This window comes from Triplophysa rosa, linkage group LG2, assembly GCF_024868665.1.
Source record: "Triplophysa rosa linkage group LG2, Trosa_1v2, whole genome shotgun sequence".
In the NCBI taxonomy this organism is placed as follows: domain Eukaryota; kingdom Metazoa; phylum Chordata; class Actinopteri; order Cypriniformes; family Nemacheilidae; genus Triplophysa; species Triplophysa rosa.
Window position 1 is genome coordinate 16,569,038 of NC_079891.1, and position 25,089 is coordinate 16,594,126.

The 25,089-nt window shown below is 37.4% G+C and overlaps 2 protein-coding genes across 2 annotated transcripts in view; one reads left to right on the forward strand and one right to left on the reverse strand.

Annotated features, from left to right (window-relative positions):
• Positions 1-252: 252 nt before the first annotated feature.
• hspb3 (heat shock protein, alpha-crystallin-related, b3) lies at positions 253-887 on the reverse strand. The gene has a single exon (XM_057356858.1). The coding sequence runs from the start codon at positions 841-843 to the stop codon at positions 397-399; it is 447 nt and encodes a 148-aa protein (XP_057212841.1). The 5' UTR covers positions 844-887; the 3' UTR covers positions 253-396.
• A 2,018-nt stretch (positions 888-2,905) lies between these two features.
• Positions 2,906-25,089, forward strand: part of arl15a (ADP-ribosylation factor-like 15a) — a 115,213-nt gene continuing 93,029 nt past the window's right edge. The window contains exon 1 of the mRNA XM_057356847.1: positions 2,906-3,092. Coding sequence (XP_057212830.1) covers positions 3,039-3,092 — 54 coding nt within the window. The 5' untranslated portion in view covers positions 2,906-3,038. The remainder of the gene's footprint in view (positions 3,093-25,089) is intronic.

The window sequence follows — 25,089 nt, forward strand, 5'->3', positions numbered from 1 at the left end:
GTTAACAACATTCTTCAAAATATCTCTTCTGTGTTCTGCAGAAAAAAGAAAATCATACAGGTTTGAAATGACAAGAGGGTGAGTAAATGATGACAGAATATTTATTTTTGGGCGAACTATCGCTTTAACGTCAATTCAAATAAAACATGACTTAATGTGAGTGCTTCATACTATGTATGTATGTAGAAATAAAAAATCTCAGTCTTACATGTCTGTGTTACAAATATAAACATGAGATAAAGGTTGGTTTTGTTAAAAAAGAACTTACAATTTATTGAAATAATTACATTTTGCTTCAAAAGATCAATCAAGCCTGATGTCGTTAAAGTTTCTAAAACATATGCACATCAACTGTACAAAGGCCATGTTTGATCGGGTATTTTATTGTTTTCTACATTAATCACACGCTGGCCACCATCGGTCCTTAGTCTCCACCACTAGTATCCCATCATGACACAGTATGGCTTTGAGGTCTCCAGCCTGGAGCTGGTGGTCAGGCAGTTGATACTGTCTGGTGAAACTCCGTGACACAAAACCATGCTCATCCATCCTCACCCCGTGCCGACCTCTGATGAGCAGCCACCCCTCAAACACTTGTATGAGGATATCCTCTGGTTTAAACTGAGTCACGTCCAGCAGGATTTGAAACAGTGGTTGTCCTGAGTCCTCGTCCTCACTGTCGGCTTGTACAGTGTCCACTTTAACCGGCAGGCATTCAGGTCCTGGCAGAGCAAACAGTCGATGATCTACAGTGCATTCCTGAAGTTTTCTGGTTTTGAAATGCTCCTGGTAGCGCACTGGGCATGAAATCCAGTGGGAAATAGTGATTCCCTCTCCTGCCATGACACTGAGGGCTGAGTTACACGTTGCTTTTTGAGTGGCGATAAAGCGCGAGGTTAGTAACACCAACCTGAGCTAATAAAAGACTGGCCTCAGTTTATATTTCTGGGTGGGGGACGTGTGAAAAGATGGACTATTTTTAGAGTAGGCAAAACAACTCTTGATTATGCTCCTGTAAAGGAATAGTTCATCCTAAAATGAACAAAAATCATTACTCACCCTGATACAATCCTGTATGACTTTCTTTCTTCTGTAAGATGAAGAATGTTGTTAAACAATATTGGCCCCCATTGACTTCCATAGTATGGACACAACCACTGAGACATTTCTCACAGTTTCTCATTTTGTGTTCCACAGAAGAAACAAGATTTGATTGACATGAGGATGAATAAATTAATTTTTATTTTTGGGTGAACTACCTTTAAAGACCATTGTATTCAACATGTACATTTTTATGACAAATTGCTAGGAATAAGACATATTTAAATATATTAAATTTCCCTCACAGAATAGCTAAATCATGTGTGACTGCAAATACATGTCATTTGTATATAACAAAGTAATTTGTAACTAAAACTGCATCCAATTTAGTCCAACGACTGCTATCAGCATATAAACAAAATAACTATTTAGAAACACATTTATTAGGAGATTAAGGAACATGCCGTTTTTAAAACCATCCACCCCATCAACACAAACGCCGGCATAGTACTTTTGTAAAGTCTGTCACTCACTTAAATGAAGCAAAACACAATACACATTAACCAGTAATATACTTCCTTATTCACAAAGTAAATAGTAGCATTTACCCACTGTTTTTAATTCGGAAGTCTCAACATAAATGGTCACGCATGCCCTTTCCAGGAATAAAGTCAAAGAAACAAATTAAAAACTGTTGTATTTTAAATTAATACATTAAAGTAATTGGCACTTAAGATCGTTGTGTGACCCCTATCATATCACCTCATCTTACATTAAAGTACTTTATGATTAGCCTACTCAAACAGACTGGGCCATTTTCTGTTCAGTGTTAATGTAAGACGTTTTTAAAGCTCTATGGGTGCTCTTTTCTCCATATGTCATTGTGTGTTTTTATTGGTGATAGCACAATTTCAAAATTTCTGCAGTAATCCACCAAATAGGCCCATGTTTCATTGCATTGGATTTAATGAGCAATTGTCTTAAAATACATCATGTTGATAATATGATTGGGAAGGATGAAACGTTTTTTAAGTAATTAGAAACATTATTTATCCTTATATAATTTATAATTCTTACATCAAAGTGTGTAGTCCTACCTGAATAAGTATGACAACATAAAGTAGACGGCATGGGGGATTTTGCTGCCACCTGGTGGATAAGTATATAAGTACGGGATATTGGTTACAATTGAAGAATATTTTTCACTATTATTAAGTATGTTATCGTAATCTCTGTATCATAATTCGTATTATTATAATTCAGCTGTCTCATGCTTTGAATTACACATAGGCGTATGATCTTTATCGTGTCTTACTGTATTTGGTTATGCATTTGTTTAGTGTTCTAAATAAATGAATACTTTGACAGAATACAGCCACATATTTTCCCTCTGTAGATTTATTTAAATTAAATGTGCCAAATACACAAACTATACATGTTAAGTAAACAGATAACCTACTGGAGCAAGAGATTTAAGGAAAAAAGTAACAAAACTATAAATAATCTAAAACTCTTATTTTGATTTTTTATCTCATATGAAATATTGGAGACTAAATTCTTTTAATTGTGAGTATTTTTATGAAAATGTGACACTATGTGCCTGTAACATATTGCAGTAGTTATTTTCTGTTTAATTCATTGTATGTGTAAACGTGACTAATCCAATTATCAGTTTTATTTGCAGTAGGCCTACAGAAACACTGAGTTGATAATCTCTTGAGGCAGCACTTCAACTAATCACCCCCCCCACCTTCTCTCTCTCTCTCTCTCTCTCTCTCTCTCTCGTTCACCCACTCTAGCGCTTCTTTATTTATGAATGGAAACGAAGAAAACATTTTCCTTTTTGGTCTATGCTCTTAGTTGAGGACCATTCATTTGTTCTTATCTTTCCGCTGTTCAAAACACATTGCATCTTTGAAATCTTCCGTCTTCAAGACTCATTCAGTTCCTCTGGCTCGGCTTGTTTGTTGTCTGGGGTAACGCTGTTGCTGGGGACGATGTCAGAACACATTCAGCTCTCAATAGCGCTTTGTAGGATTGGCTTTTACACGGTAAGCCAAGCAAACCATATCTTCATATAAGCCTGTTGTCTGATTTCATGCTTTGCATTTGACGCTCTGTTGATGAGTTTTTTTTTTATCAAAGGTTTAAGTTTACATAATGGAAATCACAGGTTAAGTTATTTGGATATTTCTACTTGGCATCATTTTGAAATAATATAATAAAATACCAGAAGCTAAACAAAACAATGAATGCAACTGAATGCATTTTGACTTATTAAACAGTTTTACTTCATACCTTGGGACAGCACATGTGTTGTTGACAGGGAACCCCCAGGATAACTTCTGTGCACTGTAGCTATTACTCAAAACTTTCTTTTGCTGAGTTGTAGTTTTCAGCATCAGTTTAGTCTTTGCATGCACAGTGTGTTTGCTTGTTTCACTATACCTCCGTTGGATTAAGTTTATTTAGCTTCCTGTTGTAAACAACATTAAAGGATAAAAAAAGCATTAAAGGATGTAGAAACAGGATTATTAGGAGATACATGCATGCTACTCTGCCTGGGTGTTTACTACATAATCTGTTATGCCAAATATCTGTAATTTCACAGGACAACAGTGCATGGTGACTGTTGTGCACCGTGATGTTTTTCTTCACACAAACAGACCCACATGAGAAATGCAGTTTGCTTGTTTTTGAGACTAAATAAGGCTGTTTTTGAAGTCCTATTAGAGATCAAATGCAAACAAACACGAAAATAAACATCTTCAGCAAGGTTTTAGATTGTGTTGATAATAATCCAAGCTGCTTTTGTCTTGTGCTTTAATTCACCCCAAGGCCCAAACAAAAACATGAGCTTGATTAGATTGAGTTTGATCTTGTTGCGTATTGTCTTTCTCTTTGATTCTGAAACTTTTGATGTGTACTGTACAGTTTTAGTGAGCTTAGGGTTATTTGTGATGTTTAGATTCTGGTCAATAGCCAAATGGCATAACAGGATTTACAAAGTTGTTTATTTCCAAGAATGTTTTGAGAATAAAATAACAGATTAAAGACAAATCAGCTCAAGATGTATTCTGAAAGTCTTTCGTTTTAGTTAAACAGATTCACAAAATACAAACAGTTATTCCATGAACACACAGAGTTTCTGCATTGTGTTGTTACACTTTCTATGCCTTTTATGACCGAGCTGCATGTTCTGTGAGTTTACAAAATGGTGCTCAGAGTATCAACAATTAAATTCTTAATGTTTGTTAATTTATGATTTTAAATTGTTAATTTAAAGTGCTTCAGGGTTTTGTTTTAGATTGTTATGGAAGAATGTAGGCTTAGTTCTAACCAAAATATGTAAGTTGGCCATTGATTTCATAGGGCTTTATGTGTGATTGTGAGAAATGAATGTGATTAGCATCTTGTGTTATCAAGTAAGAAAATATGAAATATCCCGGGTGACACGCTCCCTTGAGTGGTAAAACACTCAGCAAAATGGCTGCTTTCAATAGGAGAAACAAAGAAACCGGGACTAAAACGCACAATTATTCGCTGCAATTTCAAGCAGCTGGACTCAACGGTGATCCTTACAGAATCAGTTGTTTTTGGACACTCAAATGTTGCGCAGAATTGCGTTTCATGGGGTGTATTCATGAAAGCTGGTTATGTGACATACCCGGGTAAGTTTAAGGGTTAGTTATCTGATAACCCCAACTTTCGGTTCCAAAAACAGAGATAACTTTCAGGGCATGTAAGTAACCATAGCAACTCACTCTCTTAAGATAACCTGCTGCGAACAGGTTATGTTCCAGGCAGTGGAGGCTGGTGCTAAAAATATTTGGGGGGGCGCAAACAAACTGAAAATCCAACTGTCAGTAATGCAGGACTATAAATAGCCATTAATCAGGTGACGTATCATTATTACAGTCAATGTTAATACATGCAAATAAATGTACTATGAATCAGTGAATTTGAATTGAATGTGGGTTTATTATCAGTAATGAAGTAATCAAGGTAATCATTCAAAAAAAAAAAAACACAACACACTATAGTTACCTAATCATTGGCCATTAACACTATTTGAAAATAAATTTTGCTCTCCTTTCTTTCTGACTTGGAAATTTGTCAATGACCTTCTGGTTAAAGTCAATTATCTCAGTCACCATTCTCTTCTCCATTGACAGCATGGCCAATGCATTTAGCCTCTCCTGGGTCATGCTATTTCTCAGAAAAGTCTTAACTCTTTTCAAAGTTGAGAAACACCTCTCAGCCTCTGCTGTGGTCATGGGTGTGGTGATGAGGATCTTTAGGAGAGTGACAGTCTCTGAAAAGACTTCTTCAAGATTGTTCTCCTTAAACAGCTGCAGTAGGTCCACAGCACCACAACAGGTTCTGAACTCTTCCTTGTAGTAGATGAGACTAAGCTCTGTGTTTAGCTTACTCCCATTGAGCACTGGATAGGCCTTCAAAGTCCTACTCAGTGCATCTTCAGGAAACGCCACAGTGTACTGTTCAAACCTGTCTGCTTGCAGCAGGGTGGCACTAACGAGGTGGCTTGTGAAGCAGAACCGTTCCATGGTGTGTTGGCGTATGGTGTCACAGACCTACAGAGTGAAGGACAAAAACAAAAATGATGTGGTGATGACAAAATGTCAATTTCAACTGCAACATTTAAAATGATCAGTTGTAAGTCATAGAGAGACGGAGACCAGTTTCAGTGTTTGAATCCCTGATTTATCCAAACTTCATACATATGGACTAGACAAACATGCCAAGTTTCATGAACTTCTGATGCTTAAGGCGCTAATAGCATTTTTTTTTATTATCAGCCATTTTCATATCAATCAGATAAAGAGGGCACACCACTAGAGGAAACCTAAGAATAACAAATCTATTTAGATCACAATTTAAAGACTATGAAAATGGTTAAATAGATTGACTTGTAGTAAAATATGCATTGCAAATAAATGTAGTATAGTTTCATAAAGTTTAATAAAGCCCAATATCAAAGGATCTACTCTTTGCTACAATATTTAAGCAAAAAAATTATAAACTCAAAGACATGAGAACACATTTAGTACCCAAAGAGGGTAAATGAAACCATGCCGTTTAACTTGTTAATATTTACTTTCTTTTTGATAGCTTCCTTTGATAGCTTTTCTATGAAAAACTGCAGAGTAACAAGGACTACAATAAACTTACCTCTGTTGCAATCCGTTCATGGACGTCTGGACTAAGCAACCGCCGCCTCTTTGGTTGAGAAGCTCCTTCACTGCTTTGGTTAACCAGAGAATGGAGAGAATTTCTGCAAAGGATTAAGAAAATGTATGACTAATAACAATAATAATGATAACAAATTCAAAAGAAGGAATACAGCTGCTACCTGATCTTCTGTATGTCCTGCTGGAACTGCTGGATGCTCCCCTTAATGTGGACTGAATCTATGTCCTTCTTCTGGAGTTTGGCATAGAGGATGTCCACGTGTGGCATGATGTTATGGAAAAGTTGCAGGAAAAAATTAAAATCCTGATCCTCCAGCAGCATGGCAAAGCCTCCTGCCTCTCTGGTGGTAACAGGGTCAAAGTCACCTGAGTCTCGAATAGTTTCAAAAGAGCGAATGAGGCCCTCTCTGTGCTCAAACACTGTATTGATGGCACGGCTGTGGAAGTTCCATCTAACACTGCTTGATGTTGGTAGTCTATGGGCAACTACTTTATCAAGAACATCTGTGCGCTTGGTTGATCTTGAAAAAAAGCTGGCAAATCCTCCAAGGTTAGAAAAAAAAATTCTAACTTTGGGTATGTGAGAAGTGGCCTTTTGCATTATTAGATTGAGCTGATGCGCATAGCAGTGGATGTAATGGGCATTTGGGTACACATCGTGAATCTTCTTTGAACACCTGCAGTGGCACCTCTCATCACGCTGGCTCCATCATACGCTTGGGAGATGAGTTTACTCTTCTGATCCTCTGGAAGGATGACAGTAAGATGCTCTTTAGTGCTGTAGCGATGGAATCAGCTGTAGTTTAATGCAGATGAATAAAAGCAAAAAACCTCTCCTGTACGTTGCTTTTGCCATCAATGTAGCGCAGCACAAGCACAAGTTGGCACTGTTTGGCAATATCAGTGGTCTCGTCGGCCTGGATTGAAAGAAAATCGCTGTTTTGTGCTTCTTGGATTATGTGTTCCCTCATAACAGACAACATACAGTCCAACAGCTCGTTCTGCACGGTTTTCGAAGTTCCCTTAAACACAGAAGCATTCTCGAGGTGCTCTTTCAAAACTCCATCAAGAGAAGCAACAAAGTCGACCAAGCCACGGAATATCCCGGGGTTATCTGAGCTCTCGCTCTCATTGTGGCCACGCAAAGCCAGCTCAAATTTGCCACAAAATTTTACACAGTCTATTATTCTAGCAGGGCTCTAGAGTGCGACCAGTTTGGTCGCACATGTGACCTAATTTCTCAATGGTGATACTAAAAAAAAATCTGAGGTCGCACCGGTCCGACCAGCCGTTCGAGGGAAAAAAAAGTCTCTGCGAAAGTCTCCCTGTGGTTCAACAACAGACACATTAGGCCCATATCGTGGTCAAAACCAATCAGAGATAGTGAAGGGCGGACCCCCCTCTGATTGGCCGTGGTCCAGATATTCCTGTACGTGTGTGTATGTTTGATAGTGATGGGAAGTTCGAGTCATTTTTGCGATTCGGATGTTTGAATCTCGTTCAGCAAAATGAACGAATCTTTTTTTGAGTCATTTCGTTCATCTGAGCAGAGTTAAATTAATGTTGCATGTTAATAGCCAAATGAATACCCCATAACGTTTATTTATGCTAGTTTTGATCACATATATAATAAGAAATAACTTATATTGTAGTTAGGGACAAGTTATGAGAAACAGTTATTTAATTATTTCCTGACAGCATTTCTGTAAAGTTATGTATTTATAATTCATTAACAATTTTGGGTCACTCAGGTATGCAATAAGGTTTACAGGTTGTTGTTTTTTACTAAAAAGTCTCATGCAGTTTGCAAAGTATATAATAATAGGCTACTGAAATCATTTAAATGTGCAATCACAGTATTTAATAAGAGAAAACAGATTGCTCTAATAAGAGAGTAAAGTGGCCATAAGTCCCGCCCACACGTGAAAGTTGTGCCAGAAAGGCGAACGAAAAATTGAGAAACGAAAACTCGGAAAGCGCAAATGAAAAATCTAGCAGCGAATTCAAAACTATTATTTGCAAAAACGAAACTTGAAGAAATCACGTCACATTCTTGCAACTGAGTTTATTGTTTTCATTATCAAAGTGTTTTTTTTCTTTCTCATTGTATATTTTTGTTCGTTTTTTAAAAAGTTTGCGTTCATTTTTTGGCACAAAAGGAATCCCATAGTCCAAGCTCCTTGATCCGTTTTTTTTCTCCATCGAACGCCTTTGGAACGGGTATTCTTGTAAAGATAAAACCGAATTTTCTTTCATCTCGAGATAATTTCGCTTGCTTCCACGTTAATCAGTACCTGTCAGTCAAATGACAATCTGCTGAGCGGTAATGAGAGGCGTTAAGAACGGTCCAATCACATGAGGCCAAAAAAAAACAACAATATTGATTCGCTTACAACAAAAGTGGGAGGGTTTGGGGCGCAGAGTGCTGCGCCCCAAGGACGATTTCAAACAAGCCAATTAGAGCTCAGCCTCAAATCACATGCTTTTCAAATATGTTCGTGCCTACATACTCACTCGTTTGTCCGGCGCCCCGCACACACGTAAGAACAAAATACAATTTAGATTTTTGGATTTTTTAATAAATGATAATATGACTAACGGTGGAATCGTACACTAAATTATTTTATTACGTTATTTATTTGCGATATATATTAAACTTATTGTTGGCATATTAAAGTAGCTTTCTTCTCTGGCTAACTTTATTGACCGGCCGCCACTGGTTCCAGGGTTAGTTCATTTTAAAGGTACAGTGCGGGATGTTTTGTATGATCTATTAACAGAAATTCAATATAACATACAAAACTGTGTCTTTAGATGTGTATAAAAACCTTACATAATGAAAAGTTATGTTTTTATTACCTTAGAATAAACCAGTTGTATCTACATAGGGAGCGGGCCTATCTACATGGAATTTGTTATGTTGCGCAGCCATGTTTTGTACAGTAAGCTCTAACGGACAAACAGCTCTACAGAGCGCGTTTCGTATATGTTGGTCTTCGTGTGTGTTTTTAGACGCAGCTTGCGTCATCACTGAGTTGAAGACGCACAAAGTAGTAAGTCGTAGTACGGAGAGAAGGAGGAGTAGTCGTCGTCTAGCTGAAGCAATTGATTGTTCTGTCTTAGAAGTTTTGATAAAATGTAGGACCATGCGTATTGTGCACAAGAGCCGACGGAGCGTGAATCTCCGTCGTCAAAGAAGCGCAAACGTGATGCTGCCAGACGAATTAGAGACAAATGGCGGCGGAAATCCTGGATAAACATCGGTGTATCTATTACCAGATGGAAGGCACTGTTGAAAGACAAATGTTTTCAAGGCGACGCCGAAGTTGCCTGTTTTCTGCTAGACTGGTAAGATAATTCAACATTTTCAATGTTTCCACTTTTTCAATGTTTACCAAACAACTGTTTTGTTGAAACGGTAATGTTAGCATTTTATACAAATGGCCATATAACCTCCAAATAATAATGTTTTTCCGTCCCTGCGGTACGTACTCCGGTTGTTCCTGACTTTACAAAGGGGGAGACAAACGTCTACTAACTTACACCTAACTGCCTATGTCGCTGTCAGATCAAACGATTTGAACAGCGTTGCTATTTATGATAAGCAAACTTTAGTTACTTCACTACTCTCAGCGTGTACTAGATAGCACGCAAGAAATATATCTAATTATAGAATTGTAACAGTAACTTTCGCAATAGAATACATGTTAAATGATTAATTACTTTAATGTATTGCCTTACCTTTGTAAAGAAACATCGTTGCTTGTATCACTGCTATCCGCTGTCTCAGTAGACAACATCTTTTTTTTACTGTTGCGGCCACCGTCGTACTTCGAAAAGGAGATTCGTTGCAAAACTATAATACAACGCTAGTGGCCGCTGATTTTCAAGAACTGCGCCTTTATTTAACCTTTTAAAATGAAATAATCTTTCAATAAAATAATTCAATTCAATTTTATTTATATAGCGCTTTTCACAATGTGCATTGTTCCAAAGCAGCTTTACAGGAGCAAATAAGAAAAACACAGAAAGGTAAAACACAGCACAGTGCATGGTGTTTATAGACCAAGCAAGATCATTCTAATAAATAATATCTAATAAATAAATGAATAAATAAATGCAGTCTGCCGGTGAGCAAGCCAACATTGCACTGCTGTGGCGAGGAACCCAAACTCCAATGATGAATAAATGGAGAAAAAAAAACTTCGGGAGAAACCAGGCTCAGCCGGGAGGGCCAGATCTCCTCTGACGTGTCATAGCTGCACTCAGTGACCCCGACCAAATGCCACCGAGCAAACGTCCACGAAGAACAGGGAGAGCCCACCAGCCGCGACCCAGGAAGCCCCACCCGCCGAAACCTTGCAGGTCCAACCCGGTCCCATTCAGCGATCGACAACAGAGGAACAACCAGGGAAAAGTAGTAATGGCATAATTAACTTTATTCCTCTGTTGTCCGACATCGACCACAAAACAAGACCAAACCAGACCAGACCAGACCCACACAGTCCCAACAAATGAAACAACCCAAACCACAACCAACAAGCCCCCCCACTCCCCACAAACACCCACCCAGCAACCTCCAATCAAAGTCACTGAGTGCAGCTATAACTTCAAACTGCTGTCATGTGATGTAAGAGCATTAAATACGAAGTATTGTAAATTTAGCATTAATGTGACAAGTAGTCCGTCTTTGCTCTTGGTTGGGAATGGAATTGTCTGAGCTGGGCTGTTCAGATGGTCGCTTTTCTCTTGGCTGGTGATGGAATTGCTTTTGATGGAGCTGGGATGGTCAGTCAGTCCGCAGGCTCTCGCAGGAGGATGGCACGGGATTTTCAGATGTAGCTGGCTTACATAATGCAGCTTACATAATGTAAGCTGTTATTGTTAAACTTTATGTAGGCCTATTTATATTAAATACTGTATATACTTTGAATTAGGTTTATTAAAACATCTCCAAATATCACTGGATAAATATACCTTACAATTAAAGGATTGTTAAAGGATGTTAATAGTGAAGTATTTTAAGGAGCAATAGCATATCATTACTCTTGTCCAATTGTTACTCATTCTTACTCATCTTATCTCAATATTTGATGCATTGGGTCAAAGATATTTGTGGCCTAATGGTTAGAGAGACAGATTTAAAACTCAAGGGTTGCAAGTTCGATTCCCAGGCTGGCAGGTTTCCAAGGCTTTATTAGGTGACCCCCAATGGGATCACCATGGCATATTGTTCAGATATTTAAAATTCTTATTATAATTTTAAATGCATTTACATAAAAAATACATAAAAAAACTTAGACTTAAGGTTTTTCATACTGACTGTATTCCTTAAAAATGTCTCTCTGATCCTCAGCCTCCTCCTACAGTTTAGTATTGAAAACAAACAAACAAAATGTATGTGTATTTGAAAGGGATATAGGCTACATGATATACTGGACATGTGACTGGGCCTAACATTTTAAACCTCTACCTCTGTCAAAGCAGACCTTCATCCTCTGCTGCAAATTAATTATCATTCATAGTGTAGTGTACTGAAAAACATTACACAAATTTTCCACAATTATGACCAATGTAGTAGTTTCCATTAATATGACTATATCAGCAACTGTTGCAAATAAAGCTGACACAATGCAAAATCATTTTTCAGAAAACCAAATAAAGGTAGATTTTTTTAAGGAACATACAGAGAAGGAATAAAAAAGAGGTTTAATACTGCCTTCAAAATAAGCAATGTGATCAAATACATATACACAACACAATTTTGGTGAAATACCATGACACGTTAAAATAACAGTTACAAACATCTCAGCAAATCTACAGTTTATGTAACAAAGATAGCCATGATGAGTATGTATTTTAAATATTATAGTATAAAAATAGTGCATATATTTAAAATATTTATATATTTAATAAAATAATTAATATATAGCGTTCATAGTTTTATAAATACATAACTTAAATGATTTAATTTTATGATTTTTAATCCCGCACTTTATACACTGATGCAGATTTAAGTCTTCTGTGAAAAAAAACTCGTAAAACGTTGTTTTACAGTCAAAAACTTTTAAGTTTCCAGGCCGTTTCCATGGTGACTTGTGAAATCTGTGATCCATTGACAATGTCTTCATGTTGTTTCTGTGAGCACACGTTAACTCCGGGTATCTTTCGGGAGGTTGATTAAACTTACCCTTCAAACAGGTTCTGGAACCGACATACCCCGAGTAAGCAAGATTTGGGTTAATCAACCCAGAGTTCAGGGTTTAGCTGACGGTAAAATTAACCCTGCGCTCTGGAATACCCCCCCTGATATTGTAACCATTCGTTTTGCCGAGAGTTTTACCACTCAAGCGGGCGCGTTCCAGGGTGTTCACGTGGGAAAGTGACGACACGTGCATACCCTCTATACCCACAATCCTCTTCACCCATCAGCCATCTCCACACCTGTTCACAATCTCTCTCATCACCATGCAGCGCCACATAAAAGCACCGACCTCAGTTTCCTTCTTGGTCTTGTCTTTGGATGGATTAGGACTCAATACCATGAGAATACTTCTTTTTGGTGCTTTTGAGTGTTATTATCCTGATCCTTTTCAAATTTGAGCTCCAAGTCATACACCTTCACCTGAGCTCCTCACTTAAAACCTGCTCCTGGAACTGTCATCTCCATGTCCCCGGTCATTGAGTGTGCTCCATAATCTGGTAACAAGATATCATTAGGACTGTCACAATTTATTCCAAGACTCTATTTCGGATGAACCTGCCATACCTGCATCTCAATAAATATGTTTTTTTTTGGTTATTCTTGCTTTGTGTCTTAGAGTCTGGTATCCCGTTACCTTTAAGTGAATAGTTCTTTGGGGAACTAAAATGGTTCTTCTGTGGCATTACTGTGAAGAACCTTTTGTAGGACTTTTTAAGTTAAGAGTTAAAGGTTGAAGGTTTTTATTGCACCTCATTAAGATGCCAATGGAGAGGAAAATCGCATGCCTCTATTTTAGTCCTTGGCGGCACGTGCCTAACAGTTGTCAAGTCTCACTACAAACACCCCTTCCTCTCTCTGTGTAATTCAATGTGTATTTGAGTCGTGTTACTGCATGTGCATATTCTAATGTCAGATTATGTGAATTTTTTACACAGACGTATTCCTGAACAAACTACTAAAACTCTTGCGTTTTCTTTGCTGGTGTTCATGTTCTGCTAATCCAAGTATTTGTTTTTAGAAGCATAGTTTTGCTTGTACAGAATATCAATTGGATGCTTAAACTGGCTATTTCAGGTGGCCTTTGTGCTTGTAGTTTGATTATTTGACAGGCATGAAACTCAATTCAAAGTAAACCGTAATACTGAAAGGTGAATAACATGCACATGTTTTTCATGTTTGGGCAGATACATTATATACAGATGAGGTCTTTAACATGTTGAAATGCTGTCATAAACATTGTATCAAACTATACTTATACGGTGGCATATATTGACAGGTTTGGCAGATGTTTTCATTATTGTAGATCTGTTCAATGTGTGAAATATTTCGTTTTCCAGGGCAGTTTCCAAGTGATTGTGATTAAATACGCCTTGTCTCATTAAACAACGCTTAGCTTGTACATTTAGACCACCCTGTATCAACATGTGTTTAGGTTTCAATGTAAATATTTGCTGGCAATTTATTCATATAATGTAGTGAGTCAAACAGTTTTTGAGACTCATTGGAACCAAGGAAAAATATCAGAAGAGCGATAGAAATGTCAAAATAGTTTGAAGTTACTTCAGGAAATACATATTCATGTTTAAAGGATACAATGCTAATGCTTTACATGTATTTTAGGATCTGCTGAAAACTGAATATATGATGGAATAAGACTGTTTTTCCAACTTTTCATGTGTGTTTGCATTCTCTCAGTCTTTTTATATTGCTGTTGGGTGACTTTGTCATTCCTGAAGTTTGCTTTTGTTCAACTTCAACAGACATTTGACTGGGTTTGTCAACATACAAAATGAGTGGTCGACTGGTATAGCTGGAATTAATTCAGTCTGAAACCGAACCACAAACACTTCTATTTGAGAACCACTTGGTGGTGCCATTTACTAAGTTTGGCCCCAAAATGAAAATCAAAACCATGTGAACTCTGGTTTCATATACAAACCATATGATTTTCAATCATTCTGTTTTGCTGTTTATTTATTTGCATAGTTATCTATCAGAGTAAGTGTCAAAGAGATGGTCTTTCTAGTTAACACAGAAGATTATGTAATAGCCTTTAACGGCTGCAGGCTATTTTCTTTTATTATTAATCAGAACGTTGCAGTTGATTTATTTCCTATCAACATAGGAAGTTCTACAACATAACTTCTTGCGGGTGGCAGCAGACATACTTATTTTATCTGAAGTAGATTTGTCTGTAAGTTTAAAATAAGTTTTATATTATCACATTTTTTTGTTCTGGGTTTTTTTCAGAAGAGACACATTTAATTTGTATATCTATAAAAAATTCATTATGTCAACTCCGATTTCATGCTCAGCATCCTAGAATGGTACTATTGCGTTTGTTGTTTCTTGATGTAATGCCTATTTTGGCCATTAAGAGTCAGTGTCATCTTTTTTCCTGTGGACTTTTATTGTGAAGTGTTCCATGTCACTTGTTTCTTGTCTTCAGCTGTTATTTCCTGCGTTAATTTATCTACCTTTCCTGGTGTCTTCCCATATAGCAAAGATAATTGATTGAAAATTGATTGAAAATTGGTTCTTCTCAACATTTTTTCAACATTAAATCAGTTCTTTGAGGGTTTGGCTCTAGCTTCCCTCTCATAAGATGAAAGGATGCAAGAGTGGAGAAAATGTTTATTTGTACAATGGCATATCCTGCTAACTCGAGCATCACATTTCTGATGAATGTGGACAGTTGTATCACCTTCCAAGCATCTGCTGTTATGTTGTTAATAGAGGGTTTGCACCTACGTCACGGTTTGGTCAGATTCCCGGATGCGCGGCCATATTGGATATACCCGGATCTAAACAACAGCATGGATTGCACGGTTAATGTACTACATAAGACGTCGTTCTACTAATTTATTATGTCTAAACCACAGAAAAAACGTGTGGAAGCTGCTAAATCATATAGAGAAGGACTTGGTAAGCAGGAAAGGGCGCGATATTTTGACAAACTAAAGTTAATAGGTGGTACCTATTTATAGGTAGTACTCCAGATGTTTTTCCCGGTCCGACCGATTAGTACAGCCCAAACACGACAATAATTGACCATTTTCAGCAGCAATAATAATCGAAATTTGCGAGCTCCGTTCGGTTCAGTACCGCCAGTATGGCCGATTTTCGGATTGATGACGCGTCGTGAAAACCCTCTATATAAATAAGGACAATTGCATTAAATACTAAAGCAAGATTCATCTTTATAACACTAGACTGTCCACAACGAAGGCAGCAGTTACTGTGTATTGTTGTATTTGAGTTTGGCACGAGTTTTATAGTTTTCTAGCTTTATAACTAAAACTGCAGGGATTATGTTTTGGATTTCGAATCAGATGTAAAGGGTTTGTCTAATGTTAATCCATGTTTGTTTTCCGTTGGTATTCATGTAACAATATTATGGCATCCAGCAGCAAAAAAGTAGGTAGTTAATGTTGCTGAGAGTGATTTTATTGTTTATATGACTAGGATATTAAAAATTAATTAGTAAAAATTCAGTTCAACATAATTCCTTTGTTTAATGCATTGATAATTGTTTATACTGTTGCATTACACACTGCTGAACTTGACATAAAAGCTATTTCCCTTTCAAAATGTTAATAGCAGCAATACAATAGAACAAAACACAATGACTTTTTAATTTTTCTAATCTCGTTTTACTGGCACAAACATGCTAATACTTCGTTACTGTACTTAAGTAGAATTTTCACATATCTGTACTTTACTTCGTTATTTATATTTCTGACAACTTTCACTTTTACTCCACTACATTTCCTAAATAAAATGTGTACTTTTACTCCGATACATATCTCCTAACCATCTTCGTTACTCGTTACTACAAATTAAAGAATTTTCAGAAGAAATTTGAGTTGGTGACGTAATGCCTGTTTGTTGTCATGTCAACCGCCAAGCATGAAGAAGTAGAAGTCCTGCTTGTCCGGGCATGTCACATTATTGATGCCATCATGGAAGCACCTGCTGCAGGCTCTGCTGCTAACGTTACCACTCCGGTAGCAGATGACGAGCATCTCGACTTGGCGAACTTGGTGAACTCCGTGGTGGTGACGAAGATAACGTTACACACCCGTGGCCGTATTTGCAAGAAATATTTTCGTACATTGGAGTGAAAAATTCTTCCTACCGGATTAAGTGCCTAAACGGGTTTCCATCACTCTGGTTTTATTCGCATTTTGAAGTTTCGCATCAGAAACGAGTGATGGAAACACCAAATTTCGAATTAAAAACCCTTAATTCGCAAAAAAAATGTTACGCTTACTTGAGGTGGTTTTTCATTTTTGCGAACAAGGGTTAATGCGAATAATGGGAGATGGAAACGCATTTGCTGAATAAATTCCTCCAAAAAGTCACGTAACTGCACTATGTGACGGCCGGTGTAACGTGACTAACCAGAGTAATGATCTTGTGACACAGCATCAGAAATGTTGTGATGGTCATTCTTAAACGCCTGAGCAAAGTCGTCAAGTATTTCTGTAATTGCCTCTTAGAACTGTCACGACTGTGTTTCCCGAACAGCAGGCATCCACAAAAGCACCGGATTTATTGAGTTTCCTAATCGTCTGCTTGCGCAAGTATTATTATATATGAAAACTATTATATTCAGTGGCTTCTATGATATTTAGTGCCAGTTTATTAGGAAGTGACGGTTGACTAGTTGGTGGAAACGGTGCTTATTCGCAAATGTTTTATGCGATATTCCAATTTTGCGTATAAGCTAAATTCGCAACTTTGGATGGAAACCCGGTATGCCTACCGAGAGTCACTGAAATATTGGCATTAAAAAACTCCCCGTCCAACCTGAAGAAGCACATCGAGGTAGGTTAAATTAATTTTCATTCAATGAAGCCATAATGTCAACGTTATTTAACATGAATTAGTTATCATTAGTTATCAAGCCTGTCTGGCTAACGTGATGGCTAGGCTAACGTGTGCTAGTTAACTTTTCTGATTAGCCAATGTGCAGATATTTAACAACACCAATGATTTTCTCTCCGAATTAATTCAACACATAATACTGAAATGGTTAATAATGGTTTCTGGTATTGCCTACGTGGCGGCCGAATATTTCCTAGGTAAATTAGCGTTACACCGGTGGAAGGATTTTTTTTTTAGACCACATTAGGCTAATTAATGGCAGGTTACAGAGGATTACTCGCATCTTCAAAAGCACCATGCATTTTGTTGAACTTGAGATTTGCTTTAATTTAATTACCTCAAAATTCTAACCGTTCACTTTTTTGTAAATACCTTTACTTTTACTTTTAATACTTAAGTACATTTTATATCAGACAATTACTTTTGATACTTAAGTACATTAAATGTCAGGTACTTTAAGACTTTTACTCAAGTAATATTTTAAAGGGTGACTTTAACTTCTACCAAAGTCATTTTCTGGTAAGATACTTGTACTTTTACTCAAGTATTGCTTTCAAGTACTTTATACAACACTGAGAATTTGTCAAAATATTTCTTATGTATGTGACAGATCAAAGATTAGGTTAAATTGGCTTTTTATGAGATTTTGGAATATTTTTCCCAGACACTTTTGTCGAACAGTTTCGCCCCTAAAACTGAAGAACTGAATGCGAAAAGATTACAAATGTGTTGAGGGAGAATTTAAAGTATTCTCTATAAAAAGTAGAACATTCTAGTTCTCTTTCATTTGAACCTCACTTGAAAGCACTCGGACTTTCTTAACTTTTCATACATTTGTTAAGCCCTCCATAAAATCTGTTTTCCCAAGTGAAATTGCAGGCACTGCAATGCAGATGTGGAACACAAAAGATGTCCTTTAAAGAAGCAGAACTTACGATTACAGCACGATTGTTTTTCAAACATGTTTTTTGCACCACACGCAGAAATATAAAATCTTTCAATATGTCTTTTCAGTGAATCCAGTTGTTTCTTTAATCCAGATTTATTTTTCTCTGCCTCAAAAAGTGTTAAGAAAACTAATCCGTTGAGATAAAACCCTGATATCACACTCTGTACCATACACTCTTAAACATAAAGGTGCTTAGAAGGTTCTTCAGAGCGATGCCATAGAAGAACCATTTTTCGTTCCACAAAAAAACATTCAGTCAAAGGTTCTTTAAAGAACGATCTCTTTCTAACCTTTTTATAATCTGATGAACCTTTTATCCCCACAAAGAACCTTTTGTGAAGTAGAAAGGTTCTTTGGATGTTAAAGGTTCTTTATGGAACCATTTAGAAAAAAAGGTTCTTCTTTGGTATTGCGAAGCACCTTTATTTTAGAGTGTATGAGTCTGGCTTACATTATTTCAGAAGATATGTCATTCTGCACTGACAAGAACAATAATAACATGAATCTGTTTATTAATCTCTCCCTTTTGAACACAAAGTCAAGAAACGACATACCCGACTTCGTTTCTCATGGACCCTACAGTACCATCCATGTCACGCGTTCCAGAAACAGGACAGTCAAAATCTTCACACGTTTGCTGTTTCTAATTGATTTCCTTTTGGCATTTAAACCCAAGTGTGTATTTTTATTTCCTTTTGGCATTTAAACCCAAGTGTGTATTTTTATTTCCTTTTGGCATTTAAACCCAAGTGTGTATTTTTATTCCACGTAATTACACGTAAGCACACCAAAACAAAAAAAAGTAAACTGTGCAATCCTCAGAGTTCTGATATTCAGTGTGTATGTGTTAATATTTCTGTAATATGATAAGACTACAATGCTTGACAATACAAATGATCTGCTAAAGTACGTGGGTAGGTCTAATGTTTTCTTTTTCACAGTTAACTAGAGAGTTATTGAACCAGACCTTCCTGACACATTGCTGATGGTTCATACATACAGATGAAGGTGTCATCCGCAGATATCTACTGTTTGTACCGTAACACATGCACTGAGAACAGCTGTTTCTGCTCTGCTTCACACAAACTTCAACATCTGAATGCGTGTGTTAAGCCAAAGGCATGAATTCATGCTAGAGATGGGTGGGCTTGGCAGTGGGGTCCCTGAATCTGGTTTGAGTTTACTATTGCATAAGCATTGAGGGGTCCAAAGAAAAATAAAATAACAAACAAAAGGGCTCCAAAAACAAATTTGGTGTGCAAACAACACACGACTTGTGATAGGTCTCTCTGTGGGCCTAGGAATTCTCAGCAGACGTTGAGCGGGTCAGAAGAAATACAGGATGTTTTAGGGTGCCCTGCGAGAATGTAAGAGATAGACTAGTAATTTTGTCCCAAACCATGTACGTTTCTATGGTAACATTGAATAGGTGTAGATTTTGAGTACATTATGCCTACCTTAAGCATATGCGTTTTTTTACTCAAAACTTCCTCCTAGTCCAAAATCGCAATTTAATGGGGCCATAAATTGTTAAATCATATTTTCCTAATCTTTTCAAGTCATTGTATACCATAACAACAATCTGTAAGTTTCAGAACTCAAAACTTTCCTGTTAGTCCAAAAACAGATTGCATTGATATTATTTGTCTAAACAGTTCATGTCAGATTTGGTCTCAGTATGACATCATAGTGGATTGAAAGACCACTGCTTTTACATCGTTGCGTCTTTTCCTGGTGCATTTTGGCGAGGTTACACACAAATTATACAGTTGCCCTAGATATAGACAGGCATTATCTTTGAAGTTTTGAATGTGACGCTCTTAAAATGAGTCAAATCAGGATAGAAAATAGCTTATTTAATTTTTTTGATGTGAAAATCTTATTATTGGTGGACATTACACGATTTAATGCAGATCATGAAAATAACAGCAAAAACATCTTGATACAAAATTGTCATGATTGTGATGTCACAGGATTAAATGCCTACATTACATGAATCACACTTATTTGTTTGGCAACTATTAAATGCTTTTTTGGTCACACTTTATTTTAAGGTCCAATTCTCGGTATTAATAAACCATTAACTATGACTTTTGCCTCAGTAAACTACTAATTTGTTGCTTATTAATTAGTAAGGCAGTTGGCAGGTTTAGGTATTACTGTAGGTAGGATTAGGGAAGTAGAATATGGTCATGTTGAATATGTGCTTTATAAGTACTAATAAACAGCCAATATGCTACAAATAGGCATCTAATAAGCAACTCGTTAATATTGAGAATTAGTCCCTATACTAAAGTGTTACCATTTTTTTAATTGTATATGAATGAGGCATGTTAGATGTGCCCTAAGACCTGAAGGTAGTACAACTTTCTCACAATTTCTTTAAATAGGCCTATGGTGTCTACATGAAGTAACAATCACAGAAAAAAACCCTAAAACAACAAGAAACAAACAAACAAACCAAAAACAGGGGAGCCAAACACTCTGTCCTTTGTTAAAGTCTGCATTGGCTACCATATTGCAGTCTAACTCCAGAATTCAAGCATTCGTTTTTCAAATTTAATGGCATTTTGACAGCATGCATCTAACTTCGTTGCCTTTTAGAAGCTGTCAACACACAAAAAAACATTCTGATGTGACATTTGACTTGGCAGTATTTCGTCCCTTAGGTAATGATGCAAGGTTCATGCAGAGTTTGGAAAGTTTGCAAAACGATTGTTTTCAACTGTTATGCTTTCGTGGTCAGATATGTTCTTGAATTTTAAATGCATTCCTGGAAATGCTTTAAATCTAGTGTTAAAGGGAAACATTTATTTAACATTTAATGATTCAGTTGTTGTGTTTGTGGTCTCAATGAGTAAATGAGTGACCGTGTCTACATAATATTTGTACATGGGTCATAAAAACCCCTTTTTCTGAAGTATGCCGTTGAAAAAGCTCAGTGTTTTTTTCATCTCCTGAAAAACAGCAAATTTGGACACGAGTTTTCAGAAGGACTGCGACGATATTTCTATATATAGGCCCATTTTTAGGAAGGAAAGCCATTATCAGTGATATTTTTTTTTACCTCAAAAGTGCTGGAAAGGTATTTGAATTTCACTCTCCATAAATTGTAAAAATCCCAATTATGATTTTATTCAGCTTTGCAGGATTAGATATCCACTTTGGCAACCTTAGCCTAAAGTTTAACCTAACCTAAGTTAGTGACAGTCATTGAGTTCTAGTAACATCTTCTCAGACAAAATTTGACAGGTGATGAAAGAAAGCTAGAAAGGTGTTTTAAAGAATAATGTCAGAACTGTGTCACTTTGAATTCTCATGACTCTCCGGCCTTCGAAAAAACGACAGACATCTGACGTCCGATAGAGGCATAGATCTGTCAGGACCATCAGTGAAACAATGACAAAATTGTCATGCATTTCTGTCTAATTGACTATTTTGGTCCCTCAGATGGGTTCAGACCATCAGTTCTCAAAGAGGAGGGCATTCAACTGCACCCAGCAAGAGTCTTTCCGAAGGTTCTTTGATGGAAAAAGACTGTTTGGTGCTTAGATGCCACAATGGCTACCATTAGGGATATTTCCCCCCAAGAGTCGATTTGGCATTTGGAGTTGGAAATAAGCAATATTTGTATAGGGGATGTATGTTAAATATCCCTGAAGTGTACACTGTTTTTATAGGATGGAAATGAATGGTGAAGGGGGATACCCAGAACCTATCAGTGCATGAAGGGGTTATGCTCATTTGCATAATTAACTGTTGATGCAAACTCGTCTTCATGAAGTCCCATTCAAGTCGCCCGACCCCTGCACAATGAAGTCCATGGGAATGAGCATGCTCTTGTGTTGCAAAGGTTAAAATGGTAGGCCTGAAACTGTCATTCTGTTATAAATGTAGGCATGCCATCCAAAGTTATGGTGTTACTTGAAGTTTGCAGACTAACCGCTTTGGCTAGATGTGAGTTTGGCACTCTGCACTGCAATAACAGCTTGTATTTACACTAGATTTACACTAAAATGAAATAACTTTTTCTTTTGAAGCGAATTTCAAGATGGACATGGGTATTGAGTTTGAGTATTAAATTAGATGTTGGTATCTGCTTTACCCAATGTATTTTCAAGATAATGTGTTCCTAGGGGCTGAACTATTTTCTTTCTTATTTTGAATTCAAATTCTGGGTCATCTGAGGAAAGATTGGGAAGGCTTTGGCTTGCTGAACAACAGCAGTACTCCAAACGGGCCATCTCTAGACAACAGTAAACATTACACAATAAATAAATATTTGCTTTCCTGAAGTTAATTCATTCCGTTATTCATCACCAGACAAAATAACATGTTGAAATCAATTATCGTTATGTTGTATGTTATGTAATAATGTTCTAGTTTATAAAAAAGGACATTTTGATTTTTTCATATAGCAAGATTGAAAATAGGAATTTTAGTTTATTACACTGTTTTGGATTTTTATTGGTATATCCATGAGAATTTTTGTCTTATCGTTCGTGGTTATAACAGAGATCATAATTCAACTTATTTTAGACCATACCTTACAGCATAAAGTATGTTTATATTCTATCCTGGACTAGGTAAACTGGAAACCTGTTGTAACGGGAAAGAGGATTTCTGCTGCCTATTATAAATGATTTTGGAAGGGTTAATAACCTGTTTGAACTTGATGTAGGGCAATCAGACAACAGTTTGGTTGAATTTGGCTTTGAAATGCAAATGTAATAAGGTTTGTGTTACCAGTTTCCTGTTTAACTGTGGATTGTTTCCAAGGTTCACAGCTGCAGATGCCATTGCATGATCGGATCAAATTATCAGTCAGCAACAAAGCTGGAAGGTTGAATGTTGTGTGACACACTGTGAGACTATTACTGCTCTGGAAATGCTGATTTTGTTTACTATTTACTTTTAATTGGTTAAATGCAAATTAAAAGCACGCAAATAAACATGAATCCAATAGTAAAGATAAAAAAATCATACAAGGTTTCCGCACGACAGTGATGATATGTAACTTATTTTACATAATACATGAATACTTGCCTATAAGCTTAAACTGACAGGAATGAAAAGCAAGCATACCAGACAGACTTTGAAGTGAAAGGACTTGAGTGCATTCTGTCATGTTAACCTATTTCTCCAATGCCCCACAATGTATAAAAACAGATGTATTGTTCAGGCAGTCCCAGTGTTTTGTTTCTAAAGCTAGAGGCCTAGAGATGTATAGGAGGTTTACCAGTCTGATGCCAACACATGTATGAAGGAAACTTTTCCCACACTTGCCAGGCCAAAAATGAAATAAAAATGGAGCTCCTCTCTGATACATAGATGTGTGATTATTGATGTTAGAACTGGCACAGACCCTCCTCCGCAACCCTGTTTTGGGGTCCCTCACAACCCCCTTGGCCCTCACACATTAGTTGCAGCACATTGAAAAGGAGGCCCTCTGGCTTTGATCCTCTAGATCAGTGCGGAAAACATCTTTTTGCGTACATTGTGTGGTGGAAACCAAAGTTTTCACCGCCTTATGCTAATACGGCCATGCTAATCACCCTTTCCAATTACAAAATGTATATACTCAAATGCTTCCTCAATGCCCGCCACCTCGCGTTGCTCTCATCTCTCTGCTCGTGTTGGGAATGTCCCCACTGTACATGAATGCGGCCGTGAGTTGTGAAGAAATGATCATGGACGATGTGACATGGAATGTTATTTGTTCTATCATAGCTTGATGCGGCTCTCATTTCGTCTTTTTGCTTGTTGTACATCCAGTACATTTTATAAATCTTACCTCTAAACTATACAAGAAGAACTATCTTCACAGTTTTGCAAAAGAATTGTGTGCAAAGAGAGGCCATGCAAGGTCTGGTGGTGTTTCTAGCATCCTTGGAAGCATCACTGACTCACAGGAACACTTTTGGAAAGCTCTACTTCTTTTGGGCTTTTGTAACCACAAACTTCAGACACCCTGTTGAAAAAACGAGCATACGCTGGTTAGGTATGTTTTGAAGCATGGTAGCTGGTTTAAGATGGTCATGTGCTGGTCCTTAGCTGGTTTAAGCTGGTCCTTAGCTGGTTTAAGCTGGTCTTGAGCTGGTTTAAGATGGTCCTTAGCTGGTTATGAGCTGGTCATGAGATAGGAGCTAGCTGCTTGGGACCAGTTTAGGACCAGCACATGACCAGCTTAAACAAGCTCAAACCAGCTACTGCGCTTCAAAACATACTTAACCAGCATATGCTGTTTTTTTCAACAGGGAAAGTAGCATCTGATTCTTTTCGGATCAGCTGTGCTTGCAGATCTATCTTGTACCTTGCCACAAATGTGTTCCTGTACTCGAAACCTCTTTGTATTAAACCATGCATGTGGAATAAAAAATATGTACAATTTATAGAAAAGGTTCACTTTGAGCAGTGTGTGAACTGTGCCGCTCATTGCTATATCCAGATGGTCCTGGTGGGGGAACAAAACGTTCCCTCTGCCACAGGATCTCTCAATAGGCAGTCTAGACCATCCAGAGCCCAGACAGATACAGCCTCCCATCAAATTAGCGTTTGTCAGATTTATGGTAATGGTCCGCAAAAGCCTTCTCGTTGGTGACATCAAGATTTACAGCTGCGCCCCCCCCTCCTCTGTATTCCCCCTTTCTGGGGGTTTGTCACCTCCCTACACATTGGTCTTCTGCAGACAGTAAAAGAGAGCTTTCTGGTGAAGCTGAGCCACCCAAGGTAGGTCAGAACAATAGCTACACAGGGTTTGATAATCCCCTGTGATGAGGTTGAAGTGTTTG

What these genes read in the sequence shown, in the direction of transcription:
- hspb3 (XM_057356858.1), bottom strand. Translation starts at nt 843, where the DNA reads ATGGCAGGAGAGGGAATCACTATTTCCCACTGGATTTCATGCCCAGTG.